Source organism: Giraffa tippelskirchi, chromosome 3 (genome assembly GCF_054371585.1).
Source record: "Giraffa tippelskirchi isolate mGirTip1 chromosome 3, T2T-mGirTip1v1.2.pri, whole genome shotgun sequence".
Taxonomy (NCBI): Eukaryota; Metazoa; Chordata; class Mammalia; order Artiodactyla; family Giraffidae; genus Giraffa; species Giraffa tippelskirchi.
The window spans coordinates 143034243-143054732 of NC_137277.1; the positions used below are offsets into that span (position 1 = coordinate 143034243).

Here is a 20490-nt window from a genome sequence, read left to right on the forward strand (position 1 = left end):
TAAAAAGAAAAAGGCACATTTTGTTTCCTGGACTTTATTCAAATCTTACATCTGGGTAAAAGAATTTGATTTTCTATAAATTGTAAGGGGCTATATTATAGTTATGAAGAAGAGATATCATATCTGTGAGTAAACCCTAATTTCATATAATGAGACAGTAAGGGAACCAGCAACTATTTTTAAAGTCTAAAATTGTCCAAATTTATAAAACTTATATACAAAATAGGTCTTTAAGAGAGTTTTTTCTCTAGACTCCAGCAGATTTTAAATTAATTAAAATGATAACACTCTGGTAGTCTTGTTTTAATCAAGATAGAAATTAAGAACTGCAATGAAATGCAGAACGTCATTTACTGTGTCACTCTATGTGATTAGCTCTGTGATAAGTTCTAGATTCTAGGAATATTAAAAAAAATAATTGCCTCAGGGAACTCAGAATCTAATGTGAAAACCAGACATGCTTGTTCAAGTAAGTAACATAATGCAAATGGCTGGGAACTTCAATAAGAAAGGTCACTTAAATTTCTATTACCTGTATTTCAGTAATCCTTGCTCACCTTGAAAATGTCAGATACTGAAAGAAATATTTTCAAATTTCACAATATAAAGAGAAACTTTTAAACTTTACCATCGTGCATTCCTTCCCTAAAGATATCCTCTTCCTCTCTTTCTTCTCTTTCTCGTGGGCAGGTATTTGAAAAGTTGTTTGCTAAGCCAAGTGTCAGTGTTATACCTTCACTAGTCTCATATACAGGCTTGTAAAATAATGAATGATACTAACCAAAGATTACTCAGTCTAAGAATATTTAAAATTTAGCAAAATTCTACCATGATAAATGAAAGAATTCACTTTAGATTTAGGAGATGAGCATTTTGGACTTCTAAAAGGTAATTCTTAAGTGTGAATGATATTAGTAAATTGAGTTTCATTTGTGAGTATGAACAGTTAGAAAACTGAAGTATCTAGCTCTGTGTTGATCAATAAAGTTATAAAGGGCAAAGATTGTAATTATTATATTTGTTCAAGAAATAACGTAATGTTAGACTCTATTAAAAACATGTTTTAATACCGAGCTAAAATTTATCTCACTGACAACAAAAAAAATGAAATTTTTATTCCCTCATAGACTATTCCATTACTTATTGCAATAGCCAACAGAAAAAATAAGATATTTATAAAAACAAATAACACAATCACAGCAGACTGGTTTTTTTTAAAAACTTTGTCACCTGTCAAATTTTATATATGAGTATATTAAAATGTGAATTTGTAACTTTTGGAATGCAAGCTCACAGAAAGTAAGAATTGTATCTTTTAGGGATACTACTTCCTCTTTCCATACCTCCAATCATAAATACATTCTGCAAATGATGAATAACGGTTCCTTTTCAGTATTACATTATAATCCCGTATTTCTGTAAACAATTTCCTGGAAGACTGAATTTGGACACATCTGTTCAATGTCTAACCCTCAAATTTATTTCTGTTACAATGATTAATCAAGTTCATTCTAGCTATATGGCTGTAAGGTGAACACCATGCTGAAACAACAGTGAAGGCCACCAATTACTATATTTCATGCGTTAGTTATTATTTGTATTAATTAGTATTGCTTTTACGTACCTTTTTGACAAAATTTCTGACTTCTCTGAGTTTTCAATAGACAGGATGAAAAGGTTAATAAACCAGGTCAGTGAGTATTGGTACATGGGCTCGATGTTTGCTAAATCAGCAATAGAAAAGAACAGAATGGTGGAATGAATGGCAATAGGTCGATAGCCCATGCGGGTGCTATCAATCTTCTTCTCTGTCTCTTCGGCTACTTCCTGCTTTTGAGAAATCTCATTAGCCAAAGCCTTGGAGGAAGATAAGATCTTAATGGCAGTTTCATCTTCTAATATATTGCCTTCCGAAGATGAAAGAACTTCTAAAATCTTGTCTTCTATTTCTTTTAACTGCCTGGAATAAAAAAAAAAAATTCTCAGAAGAAGAAGAAATCATTAAAAATCACTTCATGTATATATTCCTTTATAAGTAACAGAGAGCATGTAATCTAAAGAAATACATCACATTGTGACAAATATCCGGAACGGTGATGCCATATAATTAATTTCTTATCTTGCAAAATGTCAAAAAGACAGGCCTTTCTGCTCCACTTCTCTTTCTAATGATCATTTATGTGGTAACTAGAGAGAGATAGTAAACCCATCTACTCTGCCATCAAGTAGCTCAGCTCCCAATTGAATAGAAAGTATCACTCCATTTATTTTCTGAAAATTTTCATGACTTATAGGGCATTACCCTTTCTACCTATGATATAGATATTACAAGCAGAAAGTGATATGCAACATATTCATTCAGGCTATGCTCCAGTGAAAACAGGTAACCTCAGCTACATAATGAATACTAAAACTTTTGTGCTAAAACTTGGTGGAATAGTTGAAAATACATTGCCTTGACTGTGGCAGGCCTTCTAATCCTTTCCGTGCCTAAGAACTTGTATGTAAAAAATATACTCTGCAATGCAATTTTCCAAATTAACATACAGACTGTAATACCATTTATTTTTCACTCAAGTCTTTCCATTCAATGCACCTATTAAACCTAATAACGTAGAACTTTAATATGTACTTTAATTGATTCTAAGTGATCTTGAAACAAGTTAAGAATAATTCTGTATTTTATAATGTATTAAACCTTTTGTTTTCAGCTCCTTGTAATATCAAGGCTTGCTTTTCTTCTTCAAGATCTGGCCTTTCTCGTGCTACCACAATTCCCAAAAGCTGATCCTGCATCCCTTCAGAAGTGATCATGAAGTTTAACAGTGTCACCTGTAAATGAGAGTACACAACAACTGCATCAATATTTCTATTGAGAAAGCCTCTGCTTATATGCTCCAAATTCTAAAAGTTGACTCTAATATCACAGTAGTATACGTAAAGGAGCTTCCCTGATGGTTCAGCACTAAAGAATTCGGCTGCAATGTAGGAGATGTGGGTTTAATTCCTGGGTTGGGAAGATCCCCTGGGAAGAGGAAATGGCAATCTGCTACAGCATGCTTGCCTGAAAAATCCCATGGACAGAGGAGCCTGGTGAGCTACAGTCCATAGGGTTGCACAGAGTCAGACACAACTGAGTGACTGAGCACAGTGTATATGAAAAGTAAAATTTGTGGAGACTGTGATTAAGGGTATAGGCAAACTGGATTGTTGAATTAAAAACCTGCAAAAGTTTCTCATGGTCATAAATGTAATACTTCAGAGAGTTGTGTTTGGTGATCAATTAATTCTTATTTCAAATTCGTCCAACTTCTGACAACCCATTAATACTAAAATCAATTAGAATCAGGCTGCAAGCCAACCTACAAATTGGCTGAACTGGCTGATTTATGTTTTAAGGAGCCTAGTGATAGATAGATAGTGAAGTCGCTCAGTCGTGTCCGACTCTTTGCGACCCCGTGGACTGTAGGCCACCAGGCTCCTCCGTCCATGAGATTTTCCAGGCAAGAGTACTGGAGTGGGTTGCCATTGCCTTCTCCAGGAGATCTTCCTGACCCAGGGATCGAACCTGGGTCTCCAGCATTGTAGGCAGACGCTTTACCCTCTGAGCCACCAGGGAAGCCTTAAGGAGCCTAGTGGTGTCCAAAAGCAGAGGAGATAAGAGAAATAAACAGAGACATAAGAGAAAAAAGAACACAGTGATGACTTGTCATGAGTATATATTAGGTTTGCCAAAAAGTTCGTTCGGATTTTTCCTTACAATGTTTCAGAAAAACCTAGGGGCTTCCCAGGTGCCTCACAGGAAAAGAATCACCCATCAAGCAGGAGACCAGGGTTCAATCCATGGGTCTGGAAGATCCCCTGAAGAAAGAAATGGCAACCCACACCAGTATTCTTGCCTGCGAAATCCCATGGATGGAGGAGTCTGGTGGGCTACAGTCCATGGGATCACAAAGAGTTGGACACAACTTAGTGACTAAACAACAACAGCAACCACAACATGCTATAATATAATCATATCATAATATAGCACATTATATTGTGTTATGCTACATTACAATGTGATACTCATCCACTATTATGAATAAAGGAATACACAGTTCACCAGTGTCCATCAAGATGCAATCCGCTAACCCTGCTTCATCTCAGCATTTAATGGCTCTTACACACAGGTCTCTGCTGCCTGAGTCTTAAAGTTACCCCTCTCCTGAGTCTTTCCCATAAGTGGGAAAGTAATCATGCTTAGGTCTCTCTTTTTAAAAAGTAAAAAACAAATCATCCACACAATCTCTTTCAGCTCTTGAAGGATCTCTCTTTGTGCCTTCGTAACTATTAAATGCATAACTGAAAATGTTGTTTGTATATTCTTTTGTCTCTGCCTCACTTCATTCCTTAGCCCTCTACAATCTGCTCTCATTCCTGCCTCTACATACCATCAATACTCACAGCAATAAATCATAGCAACTTTCTAGCTCTGGTCACCAATGGATCCATAAGCCAGTAAACACCTGATCTTGGCTTAATTTGACCTCCCTGGTTCCCCTGTTTTTTTAAGCATCTATTGTGCAGTCTTCTGCCTTCACATCTTGAATTAAGGTGTGCACCTGTGTCCTGAGCATCACTTCCCACTTCTCCCTTTCACATGCCTTTCAATGTACCTACCGTGAACTGACTGTGAAATTTCAGATACACACGCTATAAACTATCTGCATATGCTTCAGCCCTGACTGCTGAGTTGGGAGAACTTGTGTTTTCCCAGCTTCCTTATAAGAGAATTATTTCCTCTTTGGAGACAGAGTAATTCTGTTTTTGTGAGAAATTTCCTACCTGAGAGCAGGAAGTGTAAAACAGCTCCTTGTTGTACCCCTGTGAAGGTGACGCCCTCCTCCACCCACAACCAGGCACCTTCTCCATGGTACTGTCCTCCGATTAAACCTCTCCCCCAGCTTGCCCCATGGCAGGCCTTGGATGCCACTAAGTGTGATTACATAGGCATAATCACACATTTATATGGAATAATAAGCAACAATTCTTTAAATTGAGCGATTAAAAATGATTAAATGTTGTCATGCAATTCTCTACTGCTTCATAATTTAGTCATGGAAAAATTATCATTAGCGTTTCTAAGAGATTTTTCCCTGTTGGGCTGAGAAACCAAGTACACAGATTACATTCGCTTCAGTCCCCAAACCAGTGTCACAGTGCTCAGAGAAATGTCTGTTTGACAACTTTTATGTCAGACACAAGGAGGTATTCATTCATATTCCATTAATGTTAGATCTTTTGACATCAAGATTTTGCAAATCTAGCCATTTTGCTCACAAACATTTAAAACTATACAAATATGGTCTCAAATTTTATTTTCATTTAGATTCAAATGAATTATACCAGCATAGTATCATCCCCTGGGTACTTTTGGAAGCAAAAGGTACATGAAAGATCCTAAAAATGAGATCAAGAGGAAGTATTTTAATTTGTAAATGAAAGCAAGTTACTCCCTCACTATGTTTTCTAATCCCTCTTTAATCAATCCCAGCAATTAAAAATAATGAAGCAATAAGACACTCTAGGGATCTCAAGGATTTCAATAATTAATCATAAAATAGTTCCCTATCCACAGTGGTTTATGACTTCAACTATAACTAGTTATTACTGTACATAAATTGTTATTTATGTTATCTGTGATATTTTCATAAATTTTACTGAAAAGTAAAAAAGATGTTCCATGTGATTTATTTAAAAAGCTTTTTGGTAATATAGTTTAGGGATTTTATTTTCTTTCATGAGTCATTCTTTTCCAGTTAAATTTGAAAGTTAAATAATAATTCTAAAAGTTAACAATTATAATACTATTGCTGGGTCTTATTATAAGCATTTTACATAGATTATTTAGTCTTCATATCTTTCTATGAACTAGACATTTATTATTCCCATTTTATAGATGAGGAAACTGAGGCACAGAGAGGTTAAACAACATGGCCAAAGTCACACAACTGGTAGGTGACAGGGTCGAGATTTGAACCAAGGAAGTCCAACTCCAGAATCCATGCTCTTCACTACTAGGACATATTGCCTCTCCTAGTAGTACTTAACACAATTTTTAGGTGTTTAGATAACATATTTATTTTAATAATTAAAAACAGTGGCTAAGAATTTTCATATTTTAACACTGTGTTTTTAAAACTAAGCTCAAGGGTCACTCCACCTTCTCCCAGTCTTCCTGGCTTCCTTGAATGTCCAGTCTAAAGTGTGTCCCCAACTCTGAATCCCTCTATGCCTTTCTAGTCATAAATAATGTCACTTGACATATACATTATTTACAGTGTAAGCCTCTTGAGAGCTTTTCACCTTTCATGTATTTTAACCTTTGAGGGCATGAATTATTTCATCTTAGTGTTTTCTCTGGCTCTATAGAGAGATGCCTATGCTAATTTAAATATTTCTAATAATGAACAGCATTTGAATTCTCTGGATAAATCTTGTCTCTATACATGTTTCCTTCAAAACCTGAATATTTCTTAATGTCCTCTCCTCTGAGCTTCTATAAATGAAATCTATCCTTCCCTCCCCCATTCATTCATTCTACAAAAGTTTGTCAAAACATTAAATGCCGACCAGGGCTAGGAACTGGGAATAATGAATGGAATAAGCTCCTGAAGCTTGGTTACAGTTCAACATCTCAAGTCATTTTAGTCACTGACTATAACTTTAACTTTACTTTTTAAAGGAATGTTTAGTATTTTAAAAGAACAAGTGATCAAAAACAGTTCCTTTAAGTAATTACATAAAATCAGATAGCAGCAACCTTATTCTGAGAAAGAATGGAGCTCTGTTCCTGAAACCCCATTCTAAGAATTAGCATATTATCATTTATGGCAAAGAAAGAATGTACATGTGTGTCATTTATTTTTAACAAAGAAAATCTAAGAATAATATTGATTGCAGAAATTAAATTATCATGGTCTTTTTTTCACTGCATACTGAAGGCTCCTTTATGACTGACATGCACACACAAAAGCAACATTTGGAAATTATTATAGCAATTTCAGGAAATGCCAAACAAGGACAAAATCCATTTTACTTAGAAAGACCTGTTTTTCTTATGGCTCAGGAGGAAAATACAGACTTGCAAAAGCTGGTAAAGAAACATTTATTTTAGATACTGGCCTTTACTGAAGTTTCAGGAAGATAATGAGGATTTCTTAGCTTGGTAGTAATATAAAAGCGGAAGTCTGGTGAATATTCAATGGTAGAGTCGCCAAGTCGTATGCATGTACTTCCACCCTGCTTAAAGGTCTGTTTTAGTAGGAGAGGTTCCAGGATCGGATCCAGTTCTTCTCCCACATTTTCTAGCAACACTGGAATAAAATCAGAAAAAGATTCCATGTTATTTTAAACAGTGACTATAAACTTCCAACTCTCAAAATTCTTTCAGCCTTCTAAATTGCTGCTGTTTCTGGTTGCCCATAAAACTATTTTTGTCTTCTGAGTATAAAGAAGTGCCTCATACCGTCATTAAAAAGTCCATAAATAACAAATCCTGGAGAGAGTGTGGAGAAAGGGAACTCTCCTTTGCTGTTTGTGGGAATGTAAATTTGTGCAGCTACTATGGCAATTAAGGAGGTTCCTAAAGCAATTAAAAATAGAAGTTGCCATATGATCCTGCAATCTCAATTGAATCTGAAAAGATATATCCACCTCAATGTTTGTTGCAGCTCTTCTATTTTTAAACCTGTTTCATTCAATATCACTATACTCACAAATACTAGGCATCATGTTGGCCTTTTCTCATCATCCTCACAACTTTGAAAAGCATCAAATATTATTATCCTAGTTTTACAGATGAGGAAACTGAAGCAAGGTGACTATAATAAAGTTTTCATCTAGTGAATGATAAAAACAGGAACTTGAACCAAGCAATCTGTCTCCTTACACAGCTCTCTTAACCAGTATGTGATACTGCAAGCATTAAAAACTATATTCATGACTTCTATAATTTGATAGGTAAAAATACTATCAAAATTTGTATTTTGGTCTTGATGCTTTAGGTGCTCTTTGCCTAACTATACTTTTTCTTCTAGAAACTGTATGCTAAAATATTTGCCTATTTTGCTGTCGTGGGGCATGTTTTCACCATTAGGTTCAGCTGCAAGTGATTAAAAAACTCCAAGTAATAGTGACACAAACAAGAAGGAATTTATTTCCCATGTAAAGGGGAGCCTGAAGTAATCTGTCCTGGACTGAAAGGACAATGTGTTTAAACTGTCAGAGATCCAAGTTCCTGCTATCTTGCTGCTTCACCATTTTTGGCATATGGCTTTATCATTTGGGTCAAATTAGTCTTTCAAAGAAAATGCATATTGCAGCCATCAGAAAAAAAAAAAAAGAAGAAGAAACAGGAAAGAAAGAAGTATCCTTTAAGGGTATTTTCTGGGAATCACAAATGCCACTTCTACTTACATTCACAGAAGTTAAGAAATTTATTCCTTTACTTTGAATGGAATGTGCCCAGGTAAACACAGGAGATGCTAACAGTAAGGAAGCAAGAACGATTATCAGGGAACAGTGGGTACCAAGTATCACAATGTGCTAGCTTTTTAAACTTTATTTGTATTTTTTAATATTGTTTGTAGCAAACATTGCCCCCAGTTTTCTGCTTGCTTTTAAATGTTTATATTTCTTTTTAAAATTCAACTTCTTGCTGTAGAAATTCTCAAACTTTTTTCAGAGGTAAAAGGATGGTATATTCTTGCCAATTTCACCCAATCTTGTTTCATCTATTCCTTATCTCACGCTGGATTATTTACAAACAAATCCCAGTCATCATAAAACTTCATCTGCAAATATTTCAGTAGGTAGCTCTGAAAGTTAAAGACTCTTATTTAAAAATTAATACATCTTAAAAATTATCAGTAATTCACAATTTCATCAATTCAAGTCAGGGGATATGTTTACCCATTGTTTTAAAATACTTTGATTAGTTTTGGATTGCTAAATTGGGATACAAATAAATTCCATAAATTGTGATTGATATTTTCTAAGTTTTTTTTATATAATGTTTCTTGGCTTAAATTATAAATTTGTAGAGTCAAATCTATTATTTTTTACCTTAAAATTTTTTTTTCCACTACATATTTTCTTAGAAGTTTCTTTTCCAAAGACACCTTAGTTATTCCCTCGTGTTTTATTTTAGCATTTAGGTCTTCTCTTTTTGTCTTTCATATTTAACTCTTTAGTTCATTTGAAGCACATTTTGGTACAAGGTGAGACTATGATTTGATCAGTGAAAAAAGAATGCCTTACTCAAGTCTTTTGTTGTTTTTTTTGTGTGAAACTTTGTTATTTCTTTACTCTGCACTGTTAAAGTCATCCTAGGTTTTTGTTTCATATGTGCTGTGTGCTAAGTCGCTCAGTTGTGACCCCATGGACTGTAGCCCGCCAGGCTCCTCTGTCCATGGGGATTCTCCAGGCAACAATACTGGAATGGACTGCTATTTCCTTCTCCTGGGGAAAGTCCCAACTCAGAGATCAAACTCAAGTCTACTGCATTGTAGGCGGATTCTTTACCACTGAGCCACTGTAACTGACATCAGTTTGTTTTGTTTTTTTAATTGAATTATCTACATTACAGTACTCCCTGGTGGCTCAGATGGTAAAGAATCTGCCTGCAATGCGGGAGACCTGGGTTCAATCCTGGGTCAGGATAGATCCCCTGGAGGAGGGAATGGCAACCCACTCCAGTCTTCTTGCCTGGAGAATCCCATGGACAGAGGAGCCTGGCGAGCTACAGTCCATGGGATTGCAAAGAATTGGATATGACTAAGCTACTAACACTACACTACTATCTACATTATTCTATGTGAGACTTCAAATTACTAGGAAAAAATTTGCATAGTGTGTTCAGCTGTGTAGCATATTACATTCAAAGTTGATTAATCAATTACTGGGCACTTACTGACTACCCTCAAAGAGCTGGTATTGAGAAACAGTTATATACACAACACTAAGGTCATTTGTAGAAATCTGTAAAAGTTTTAGTCTTGGCACTTGATTGAACAGCTTGAGAGAGATGTCACAGAAAGAGGTGTTTGAGCTGCATATCAAATTTGAAGGAATTCACCAAAATGATGGAAGAGTACAGATGAAAGCTAAGAGATGTGAAACTATGTCATTTTGTTACATGTACTGCCGGCTGCTGTGTATTCCCATCTAACCCTCATCCCATGCATAATCTCTGTCTCTCTCTTTAAATCAATAAGCTCAAAGACAGCAGAGGCCAAGTCTGTATTTTCATGCTGTGTTTTCAGTGGCACATGCCAGCTGCAAAATAAATATTTGTAAGATGAATGACTGAACAAAGAAATGAGCAAATGAAAGAAACACTGAACCAGAAGTAGTTCTGCCCAAGGAAGGCTCAGATAATGATAAGTTTAGCTCTAAATGCAAAGAATTTTTTTCATAGAGTTAATGCAAAGCCATTAAAAGCTCCTCTATACAAACTGATTTCTTTTTAAAAAATTAAAAAAGTATTCTTTTATTTTTCCAGCTTTACTGAAGTGTGAACTGGTTAACTGATCAGAATATTAACATGAATAACATTCTACACACACCTTGACCACTGGTGTAGCTAATACAGATGTACCTTTATTTTCTAGAACATTGGCTTTCAAACTTTTTCTTTAAGCAGCAGGATACTTTTTTCAAAGAGGAGTCTATCTTCAAGCTCAATATAAACAATAAAAAAGGGAGGTCTGCCGAGGCAGGTGGGTGAAAGCAAAACCTCTGCTTTCTCCACCCAGGCCACCTGGCAGGGGTCAGAAGTCACTGTCCTGGAACAGGTCAAAACTTAAAGAGAACTTCTTAAATGGAAGAATCTTTAGTTGCTTATGTTTTAAAATTGTAATAGTAACTGATTCTTTTACTTGAAGGCTAAAAATAAAAACAGTTATAAAATCTGCCATCTGTTTCTCTTTTTATAATAGATTTAAAACTTTTCATTTCTCTCTGATGATTAATGTTAGAAGGCATTGTGAATAGTCATTATCCATTTTTAAAGTATTTCATTCCAAAAAGTAGGTTAAAGCAACTGTGAGTGACACAGAAAGCACTGGACAAAGGCAGAAGATTTGGGGACTAGTTTTAACACTTCCCTGACCTGAAGACACAGTCTGAGTTAAACCACATAACTAACATCCCCTGTCATCTTACTTACCTTGTTAATAAAATGTAGTGGTTATTAGAATTACTATTAAGTTTTAGAGTTTTATGGCCACAACTCCAAGTAAGAAACACATTTTAAATCTTGATCTACTACATACATGTGCATATAAAACTTTTAAAATTTCATGAAATAATGCTTACTTTACTCCATGCTATATAGCTTAATATGTTTTACTCCTCTACATTTCATTTACAGATGCTGGTCATGACCCACTAAGTTGGTTCTCTCTCCTACAGTTGTGACCCATAGTTTAAAAAACACTGGACAGATTGTCTGTATGGCCTTTCTTATTATACAAACTATATTATATATAACTATGTATGATTCTAATGTAATTAAGAGATAATATATGAAAAAGTTGGCTTAAAACTCAACATTCAAAAAACTAAGATCATGGCATCTGGTCCCATCATTTCATGGCAAATAGATGGAGAAACAATGGAAACAACGACAAACTTCATTTTCTTGGGCTCCAAAATCAGTGCAGCTGGTGACTGCAGCCATGAGATTAAAAGACGCCTGCTCCTTGCACTGGAGAAAGAAATGGCAACCCACTCCAGTATTCTTGCCTGGAGAACCCTAGGGATGGCAGAGCCTGGTGAGCTGCCGTCTATGGGGTCGCACAGAGTCGGACACGACTGAAGCAACTTAGCATAGCATAGCATAGCATAGCTCCTTGGAAGAAAAGCTATGACAAACCTATTAAAAGGCAGAGATGTTATTTTGCCAACAAGGGTCCATCTAGTCAAAGCTATAGTGTTTTCAGTAGTCATGTATGAATGTGAGAGTTGGACCATAAAGAAGGCTGAGCACCAAAAAATTGATGCTTTTGAACTGTGGTGTTGGAGTCTCTTGGACTGCAAGGAGATCCAACCAGTCAATCCTATAGGAAATCAGTTCTGACTATTCACTGGAAGGACTGATGCTGAAGCTGAAGCTCCACTCCAATACTTTGGCCACCTGATACAAAGAACTGACTCAGTGGAAAAGACCCTGATGCTGGGAAACATTGAAGGCAGTAGGAAGAGGAGACGACAGAGAATGAAATGGTTGGATAGTATCATGGACTCAATGGACATGAGTTTGAGCAAGCTCCAGAAGTTGGTGATGGACAGGGAAGCCTGGTGTGCTGCAGTCCATGGGGTCGCATAGAGTTGGACACGACTGAGAGACTGAACTGAACTATTACATAAACCACATACTAAATCCCCAAACAAAAAACTAATATAAGTTGATTTTATCAGACACTGTCGTAAGTACCCAAATTACAGTAACTCATTTCTTCCTTGCACAAAATATAAATGGGGAAATTGAGTCTCAGAAAGGTGACTGAACCAAGTACTGAGTAAAAGAGGCAGGTACTCTGATTCCAGAGCCAGTGCACAGTGGTCCTAACAAGGGTTAGTGAAGTATGTCCACTTTCTACTTTTATAACAGATATATTGTCTGATCCTGCCCATTAAACAAGCAAAATATCTGATACAGAGATCAGGTTGTCTCTTTTTTGGTAACTCCATATCATTATACTATAAGAACACCAGTCGGATAAATGAAATTCCACTCGTGTGTTTGTGTGTCCATATATATAAACACAACATTTTATAGGTAGACTTAGATTTTTTCACCTCATTCATATCCAAACCAAGCCTAAAATTGCAATTAATATATTAATATGCAAAAATAAACTGTCAGTAAGTCTATTTGGTATATCTGTTTTTATTCTTTCCATGTGTCACTGGTTCTATTAGCAACTGGGATTTGCTTAACTTGTCCTGGGGCTAAACATGTTGTCCTTTCCTAATGTTGATAATTTACTTGGTCAAGTAAATAGTCAAAATTTGATAGATAATATGGATTCAAAATGTGACTAATAACCCCAACGTACTCAAATCATAAGTACTTTGGTTTACGTTGACAAGTGTGGCCTGTGTATAGAGCTTCATTGAAAAATTCTTGGCGTGTTTTTAATTTCTCCATTATAAATGGCAAGCAACAGTCAGACACATAAAATGCATACCTACTTCTCTGCCACTTTTGTAGGATAAGTAGAGAGAATAAAGAAATAGTTGGACTAATGTGTTAAAATATTTTTGGCATATCAAGTGGTCCTTTTAATTGTAGAAGTAGAGCTATCATGAGAACTAAGGAAGGGCAAACAACAGACAAAAATTAAAACAGCTAAATTAGCTATACTAGAAATCAGCTAATTTAAATTAGAAGATGTATCCCAAATGAATATTGACACAAAGAAAGCATCCTAACCTTTTAGAGCTATAACCTCTAAAGTTCTCACTTGATTCATTATCAATAAATAATGAAAGATATTAACAAAGTAATCATTTAAGATGAGCCTGACTCAAATACCTTTAAAAAAAACCCTACATCATTTTGGGTTTAACTGTGCCTTTTCCAGGTATTTCTGTAATGCATGCTTATTGTTCAACTACATACCAGGGGTACCAAACTGGATGCAATTTTCCAAAGTTCTGACATAGTCAGGGTCACTTAATTTAATTAGGTGAAGACTATTGGCTTTTTCCATGTTCTTGATCCATTTATTAGCCTGACCTTGAGGATCTATCATCAGAGGCCACCTTCTTGCATTCCTGAAAGGAAAAGGAAGACAATGCTGGTCAAGTCACAATTTGTCTCTATTTAAGGATGCATGCATCACTTTCTTACAGTTTATACTTTATAATGTTATTTTATTTTGTAACTTGTTTTGAGAAACTGTGGTTCTTGAAGCAGAGACATTTAAATTGAACAGGCTACTAGAATGACAACTATAAAAGCCATCTGGCAAACTTAACACAAGTTCTTTTACTCCTTTTGGAAAATTACAGTTCCTTAAATGTTAAAGGATATTTTTGAAAATGTTTGCTGTTCTTGCTACTTAAATCACAATGATAACCGTCAAGAGTACCAGAAATCAGGAAACTCCAACTCTTCACTAGGCCCTGCTGTTTATCACTCTCGTGACCTTGGGCAAGCCACTTCATTTCTTCATCTTCTGTCTGCTATCATTTGTACAAGAGGGAAAGAGAAAGGATGGAGACATCATATCTCTTTGAAATTTAGACCATTAAAGATACAATGGTCTAAAAAAAAAAAAGATGTGAAGCAAAATTTTGTATCATCTAACCTTCATAATGACAATCACCCCTTAAGTGTTAACACAATTGTTGACCCAGTAACTTCAAGCACTTGTAAACTTAATGTCACATTTGTATTGGGTTGGTCAAAAATTCATTCGAGTTTTTCATAAGATCTTATGGAAAAACCCAAGTGATCTTTTTTTTTTGCCAATCCAATAGTTCACTACATACTTGCCCAGAGATTGTGAGCTTCTTATGGACAGATATATATTCTATGAAAGTCAGGGTTTGCCCCATGAGAGAGCTCATACTTATTGCTTTATTCTCACTCATATCTCCTTCTTTAGACTAAGAACAAGGGCAGTGAACCACCACAAGGCACCCAGTTTACAGTTAGGGTGTTGTTGGGTCACAAAGAGTTAACCAGTTTCGGCCATCTGGACATAGTATCCAACCACATAGCCTTCTACTTTCTGTGAAATGTAAACAGCATTAAGATTACCACTCTTTTTCTTTTTCTTAGAAGTTTCAATAAACACAAGTTGTTGCTTTGGTCAGTTTCCCTAAAGATACTCTTATACTCTTCCATAAGCGAGCACAGCAAATTCATGCAGAGCATCAGAAGAGCGGGAAGAGGAAATAAAAGGTGACTGGGACAACAACAACAAAAAAAGCTGGGGGTGAATCAGGATAATATATTCATTTCCACCTCATTATAATACAAACTTAGAATTTCATTGGACAATTTGTCCTAAATGGAAGTAACCACAGTTCTCCAATATTAGCATTATATAATGTATTAACCAACTTGGGCAGCCATAACAAACTACCACAGACTGTCTTAACAGAAATTTATTTTCTAACTTCTCTGGAGGCTGGAAGTTCAGAATCAAGGTGCTGGCAGAGGTCTCTGTCCTTGGCTTGCAGAAAACACAGACCTGTTGCTGTGTCCTCAGGTGGCCTTTGCTCTGCACGTATGTCCATGGTATCTCTCCCTCTTCTTAGGAAGACACCATTCTCATTGGATGAGGGTTCTACCCTCATGACCTTATTTAACCTTAACAATCACCTTGAAGGCCCTGTCTCTAGATATAATAACATAGTGGGTTATATCTTCAACACATAATTTTGTAGTGGGTGAGGGGACAGAATTCATGTTATAATATTAATTATATTGAGGGAGAAATGAGACCAGAAGAATGGTGCAATATCTTAGATGCAACAAACTAATAAAAAGGGGATCCTATCCATAAGAAACTAAAGGAAGTGAGAGGGAAATTAGAAACAAAACTTATATTTAAAATTTCATTCTGTTACACACTTTAGAAATATACTTAAGGTTGGAGGATTATGTGAGCGTTAGACAGCATTTATGCTTCCCTAAAGAAACTAAAATGACTCACTCTTCCTTCTGTTGCTTCCACATTTTTTTAGGTACAATACCATGCTCACGCTGTTTCTTTGTCCAAAATGCACCTCTTCCCATCCTCTCATGTTCAAGTACTACCTGCATTTCACGGAAAACTCAAATGCTAACAGTCTACAAAGCCTGTCTTGATACCTTTTCTCATGGAACTTCTTTAGTCATTTATCCATATTACATTTATGTACTTTCATATAATGATAATATTTTATTATGGTAATTCTATAATTTATTAGCTGCATCACTCAACTAAATTATATATCCTGAGGGAGGAACCATGCTGACTCTTCTTTATCCTCTTTTCCTAAATCAAATAAAGTTTGCATGTGATAATCCACTGAAGTGGCAACAGCAAAAAAAAAAAAAATCTGACAAAGACCATACAAGTTAACTCACTGTAAAAATGAACAGTTTATAAGAGATTACCCCTGAATGAAGAATACTGGTCCAAAGAACAGCATCTCAAAATCAGAAGAAAGGACTTCTGGTGTTGACCAAACTTGGCAAAGTTCATTAGAGCCTATCTCTGTCACTGATTACAGTGAAGACAGTACGATAAAATACAAAAATCAACAATTTGCAGATTCTAAAAGGTAAGTAATAAGAAGTGAATGGAAGAAAAGTTAAAGCTTGAGGAATGACCAACAAGGGAGTGGCGACTTTCTTGTACGTGTGTGTGTGCATGTGTGTGCTTTCTCTATCTTCTGGTTTTGATCTGAGAATAGGCCTAACGCAGGGAACTGTGCAGCAGGCACAGGAAGCAAAAACTCAAAATAGAAGACTGAGAAAACAATCACGTGTGAGCCAGAGAGCACTGAGGGGACCTCTCTGTTCTCTCTCCCCTACCCGCAGGTCAACCCTGCCACACTGCAGTATTACCACAGCAGAGCAGTGGTGACGCAGTCACCTAAGACACTGAGTGAAAATCTAGCTCTCTGGATAGAAGAGCTGGGGCCTCTGTTGTGCATAGAGTCTGAGGGGTGTCATAACCTGTTCAGGCTGCTATAACAGGATTCAATCCAAAATTACTCAATATACAAAGAACCAGAATGTGACTAATTCTCAAAGAAACGGATGCTAGAATTATCAGGAAAAAGCCCTTTAAAGCAGTTATTATAACACTTCATTTGGTAAAGGTGAGTACTTTTGAAAACAAATGGAAAGAGGTATTCTAGCAGATAAACAGAAAGTATGACAAGAACTAAATGAAATGTTTAGAACTGAAAAGGATAATATCTGAAATAAAAATTTCACTGTAAGAACTCAATAGTAGACAATCAGTGAACTTGATGACCTATGACTAAAAATTATCCAATTTGAATAATAAAAAGGATGGTAAAAAAAAGAAACAGAGTCTCAAAGACTTGTGAGAATATATTAAAAGGTTTAATGTTCATGTCATTTGGGCCAGAAAGAAGAAAGAGATTGGTGTGGAAAACATATTTGTTTGAAAAAACTGTTGAAACTTTCCTAAGTTCAGTGAAACATGTAAATTCACAGCTTCACAAAACTCAATTCTGAAAAGGAGAAACCAAAAAACCAAAAACCCCCCACCCACACCAGCCTCATTATAATCAAACTGCCGAGAACCAAAGATTTGAAAAAATCTATTTTTTAAAGCATCAGAGAGTAATAATATATTACATTTAGAAGACAATTATTCAAAAGACTACAGATTTTATATCAGAAATCACGGAACCAGAACACAGTAGAACATATTTAAAGTGTTGAAAGAAAAGAACTGTCAATCCAGCATTCCATGTCCACCGAAACTATCCTTCAAGAATAAAGGCAAAATGAAGATGTTCTCAAAATTACGCGCCAGCAGATCTGCTCTAAACACATGCTAATGCTAAAGTTGTTCACCCTTAGGGGAAATGATGCTACGGTGAATTTTAGAAATAAAGGAGGAGCAAAAATGATAAATAGAACAGGCTATTTCCCCCTCTTAAGTTCTTTCAAATATATATGAATACTGAGGCAAAACACTGTGTGTGGAGGGGCAGAGTTTCAATGCATGTAATACATATGACTACAATAGCATAATCAGGGGAGGGTGGAGGGGACTTGTACAGTTACAAGGCTTCTATGTTTTAACTGAAGTGGTAAAACATCTCTAGATAGATTGTGAAAATTTGTACTGAAAAATATGCAAAATAATTTTGTTAAAATATAAATCAAAATGGGATACTAAAAATGGCAGATCATTCAAATATTCTAAAAGAACAAGAAACAGGGGAAAGGGCAACAAAAATTAGATACAAAAACAGAAAAATAGTAATTTGTTAGATCTAATGTCAATGATATCAACCACACCATGTTTGGATGGCATCATCAATTAATGGACATGAGTTTGAGAAAACTCTGAGAGATAGTAAAGGACAGGGAAGCCTGGCATGCTGCAGTCCGTGGGGTCACAAAGAGTCAGACACGACTCAGTGACTGAACAACATGATGATATATGCAGTCTGCGTGGAAGGAAGGAATTTAGATATATAGCAATGGTACATTTCAAAAGATTTTGCTATTTTCCTCTTTACACACACATACACATACAAACACAAAATTAGATCAAAACAGACAAATTAAGGTGGGTGTTGCCCTCAGTTACGATTGCTGCTGAAATAAACCCAATTTATCTGACTTCTGTAGAAATGAAAACTTAAAGACAGTTTTTAGAAGCAGAGTTATATTAGATATAGCTCTGACCTACCTACCAAGTTGTTAAATAATCCCAATACTTACCCTGTGAAACACTCAGATATTATCCAATTACATTCAATGTTATTACTAGTCCTTGAAATTCTGATTAGCCAAGGACCTTCAAGTGTCAGTAGCTCTAAAAGTTAAGTATGTTCTAACTTGTCCAAATTTTATATATTCTTCCAGTTTCCTAAATTATCAACTCCTCGCTCAACTGGGATAGTATGTGAAAAGCATCTAACTCAAAATCAGGTCTTTGGCAAGTGCTCTGCATTAGATATTATTATCAAGTAAGTGTCTCTGGGGAAGGAAGAAGACACTGGCAAGGAAGACTTATCTGATACTTCAAAACGATCCAGCGTGCATGCTCACTCCCTCAGTCGTGTCCGAATCTTTGCAACCCTTTATGGGCTGTAGCCTGCCAGGCTCTTCTGTCCAAGGAATTTTCCAGGCAAGAATACTGGAGCCCATTGTCATTTCCTACTACAGGAAATCCTCCCGATTCAGGGATAAAATCTGTGTCTCCTACACTGGCAAAAGGATTCTTTACCACTGAGTCACCTGGGAGGCCCTCAAAATGATCACCTTAACCTATTTACTGAAACTTCTTAGTAAAAGATTACCAAAATCATTGATAAAAAAATCAAGAATGAAAAACATTACTATTTCTTTCTTAGTAAGGTTTCTATCATTACTTCTTGCTAATACTACAACACTTTTACAAACAAATAGCAAACACGAAGGGGTTATGGCTCATTAAAACCATTTTCTACTTCCTGAAATGGGAATTCATCTTGAAAAATAATCACTGAAAGATTTGGAATCTTAAAAGCGGAAATATTCATCAACAGTTCCAGTATTATTGAAACATGACTAGACCTAAAAGAAAGGGTATTTATTTGCTAGAAACTAACAAGTATATTATTCTCCACTGAATAGATAAGAGTTATAGGAATAGGTTTAGATGTCCTACTAGGTAGAACAAATGTATATAAATAGCAAATCAAAATAATAAATGCATAACTACTACTACATGGGACATGATCAATTATTTTCACAACTGTTTGGGAAGAGCAAAGCTTTTTTCTGAGCAGGAAACAGCAGCAGCAGCAACAACAACAACTGGACTATTATTTAGGCTGAAGATAATCAGTCCAGCTGGACAAAGTAAAAGGGAGATTTCTTTCTTTTTCTACTGAAATTTTTAAAATAAAATTTTATTATCATTGTTATTTGTACAGTATTACATTTTGACTTCTGTAGCATGCTCACCACCCAAGGATTAGTTTCCATTCATTACCAAACTTTTGATTCCCTTTACCTATCTCACCTTTCCCTCACACCCTTTCCTCTCTGGTAAACACTTTGCTCTCTGTATCCATGTGTTTGCTTGTTTGCTTTATTATTTATCTACTTATTTATTTAATATTTCACATAGGAGTGAAAACATACAGTATTTGTCTTTTTCCATCTGACTTATTTCACTTAGCATAATACCCTCAAGGTCCATCCATGTTGTTACAAGTGGCAAGATTTCATCTTTCTTATGGCTGAGTAGTATTTTCTGAGAAAGTTTAGTCTTTTTACAGTAGTCCAGTAAATAAATGCTACAAAAATCCATATGTCAGGATCATTTGCTGAACAGTTAGTAGAATAATTTTCATAAATATTACTCATAAGGACTTAATAATAACTGTTTTTTACCCATAGTAGCTAATTCTATTTTAAAAATTTACATGCCTCAACCATTTTTACTTTAAGTACTATCATATCAAGTATTTTTTTAGTAGTAAACTGACAACTAATCAAAACATGTAACACAAAACTGAGTGTTTCCTACTGACGGTTTACCTGTGCTATTCCTAACATGCTAAAACCTCCAAGAAGACTGGCCCAGTGATAGAAGACCCTTCATAATGTGACCCTGAAAATAAGACAATTAATAATTGTCCTCACAGCAGGGCAGAGTGAAGTCCTTGGCTTCTGAAAGGCAAGAACCCGAGAAAAGGTAAGGTTGGATGAGCCTCTAGTATCCTCCCAACCTCATC

At 35.7% G+C, this 20490-nt stretch overlaps 1 protein-coding gene across 1 annotated transcript in view; it reads right to left on the minus strand.

Moving 5' to 3' along the window:
- The window catches only part of DNAH7 (dynein axonemal heavy chain 7), a 244722-nt gene that overhangs the window by 53442 nt on the left and 170790 nt on the right, over positions 1-20490 (minus strand). Inside the window, exons 48-51 of the mRNA XM_081581429.1 lie at positions 13673-13827; positions 7168-7358; positions 2699-2832; positions 1625-1960 (exon numbers count right to left, since the gene is read on the minus strand). Of these exons, the coding sequence (XP_081437555.1) occupies positions 1625-1960; positions 2699-2832; positions 7168-7358; positions 13673-13827 (816 nt within the window). The remainder of the gene's footprint in view (positions 1-1624; positions 1961-2698; positions 2833-7167; positions 7359-13672; positions 13828-20490) is intronic.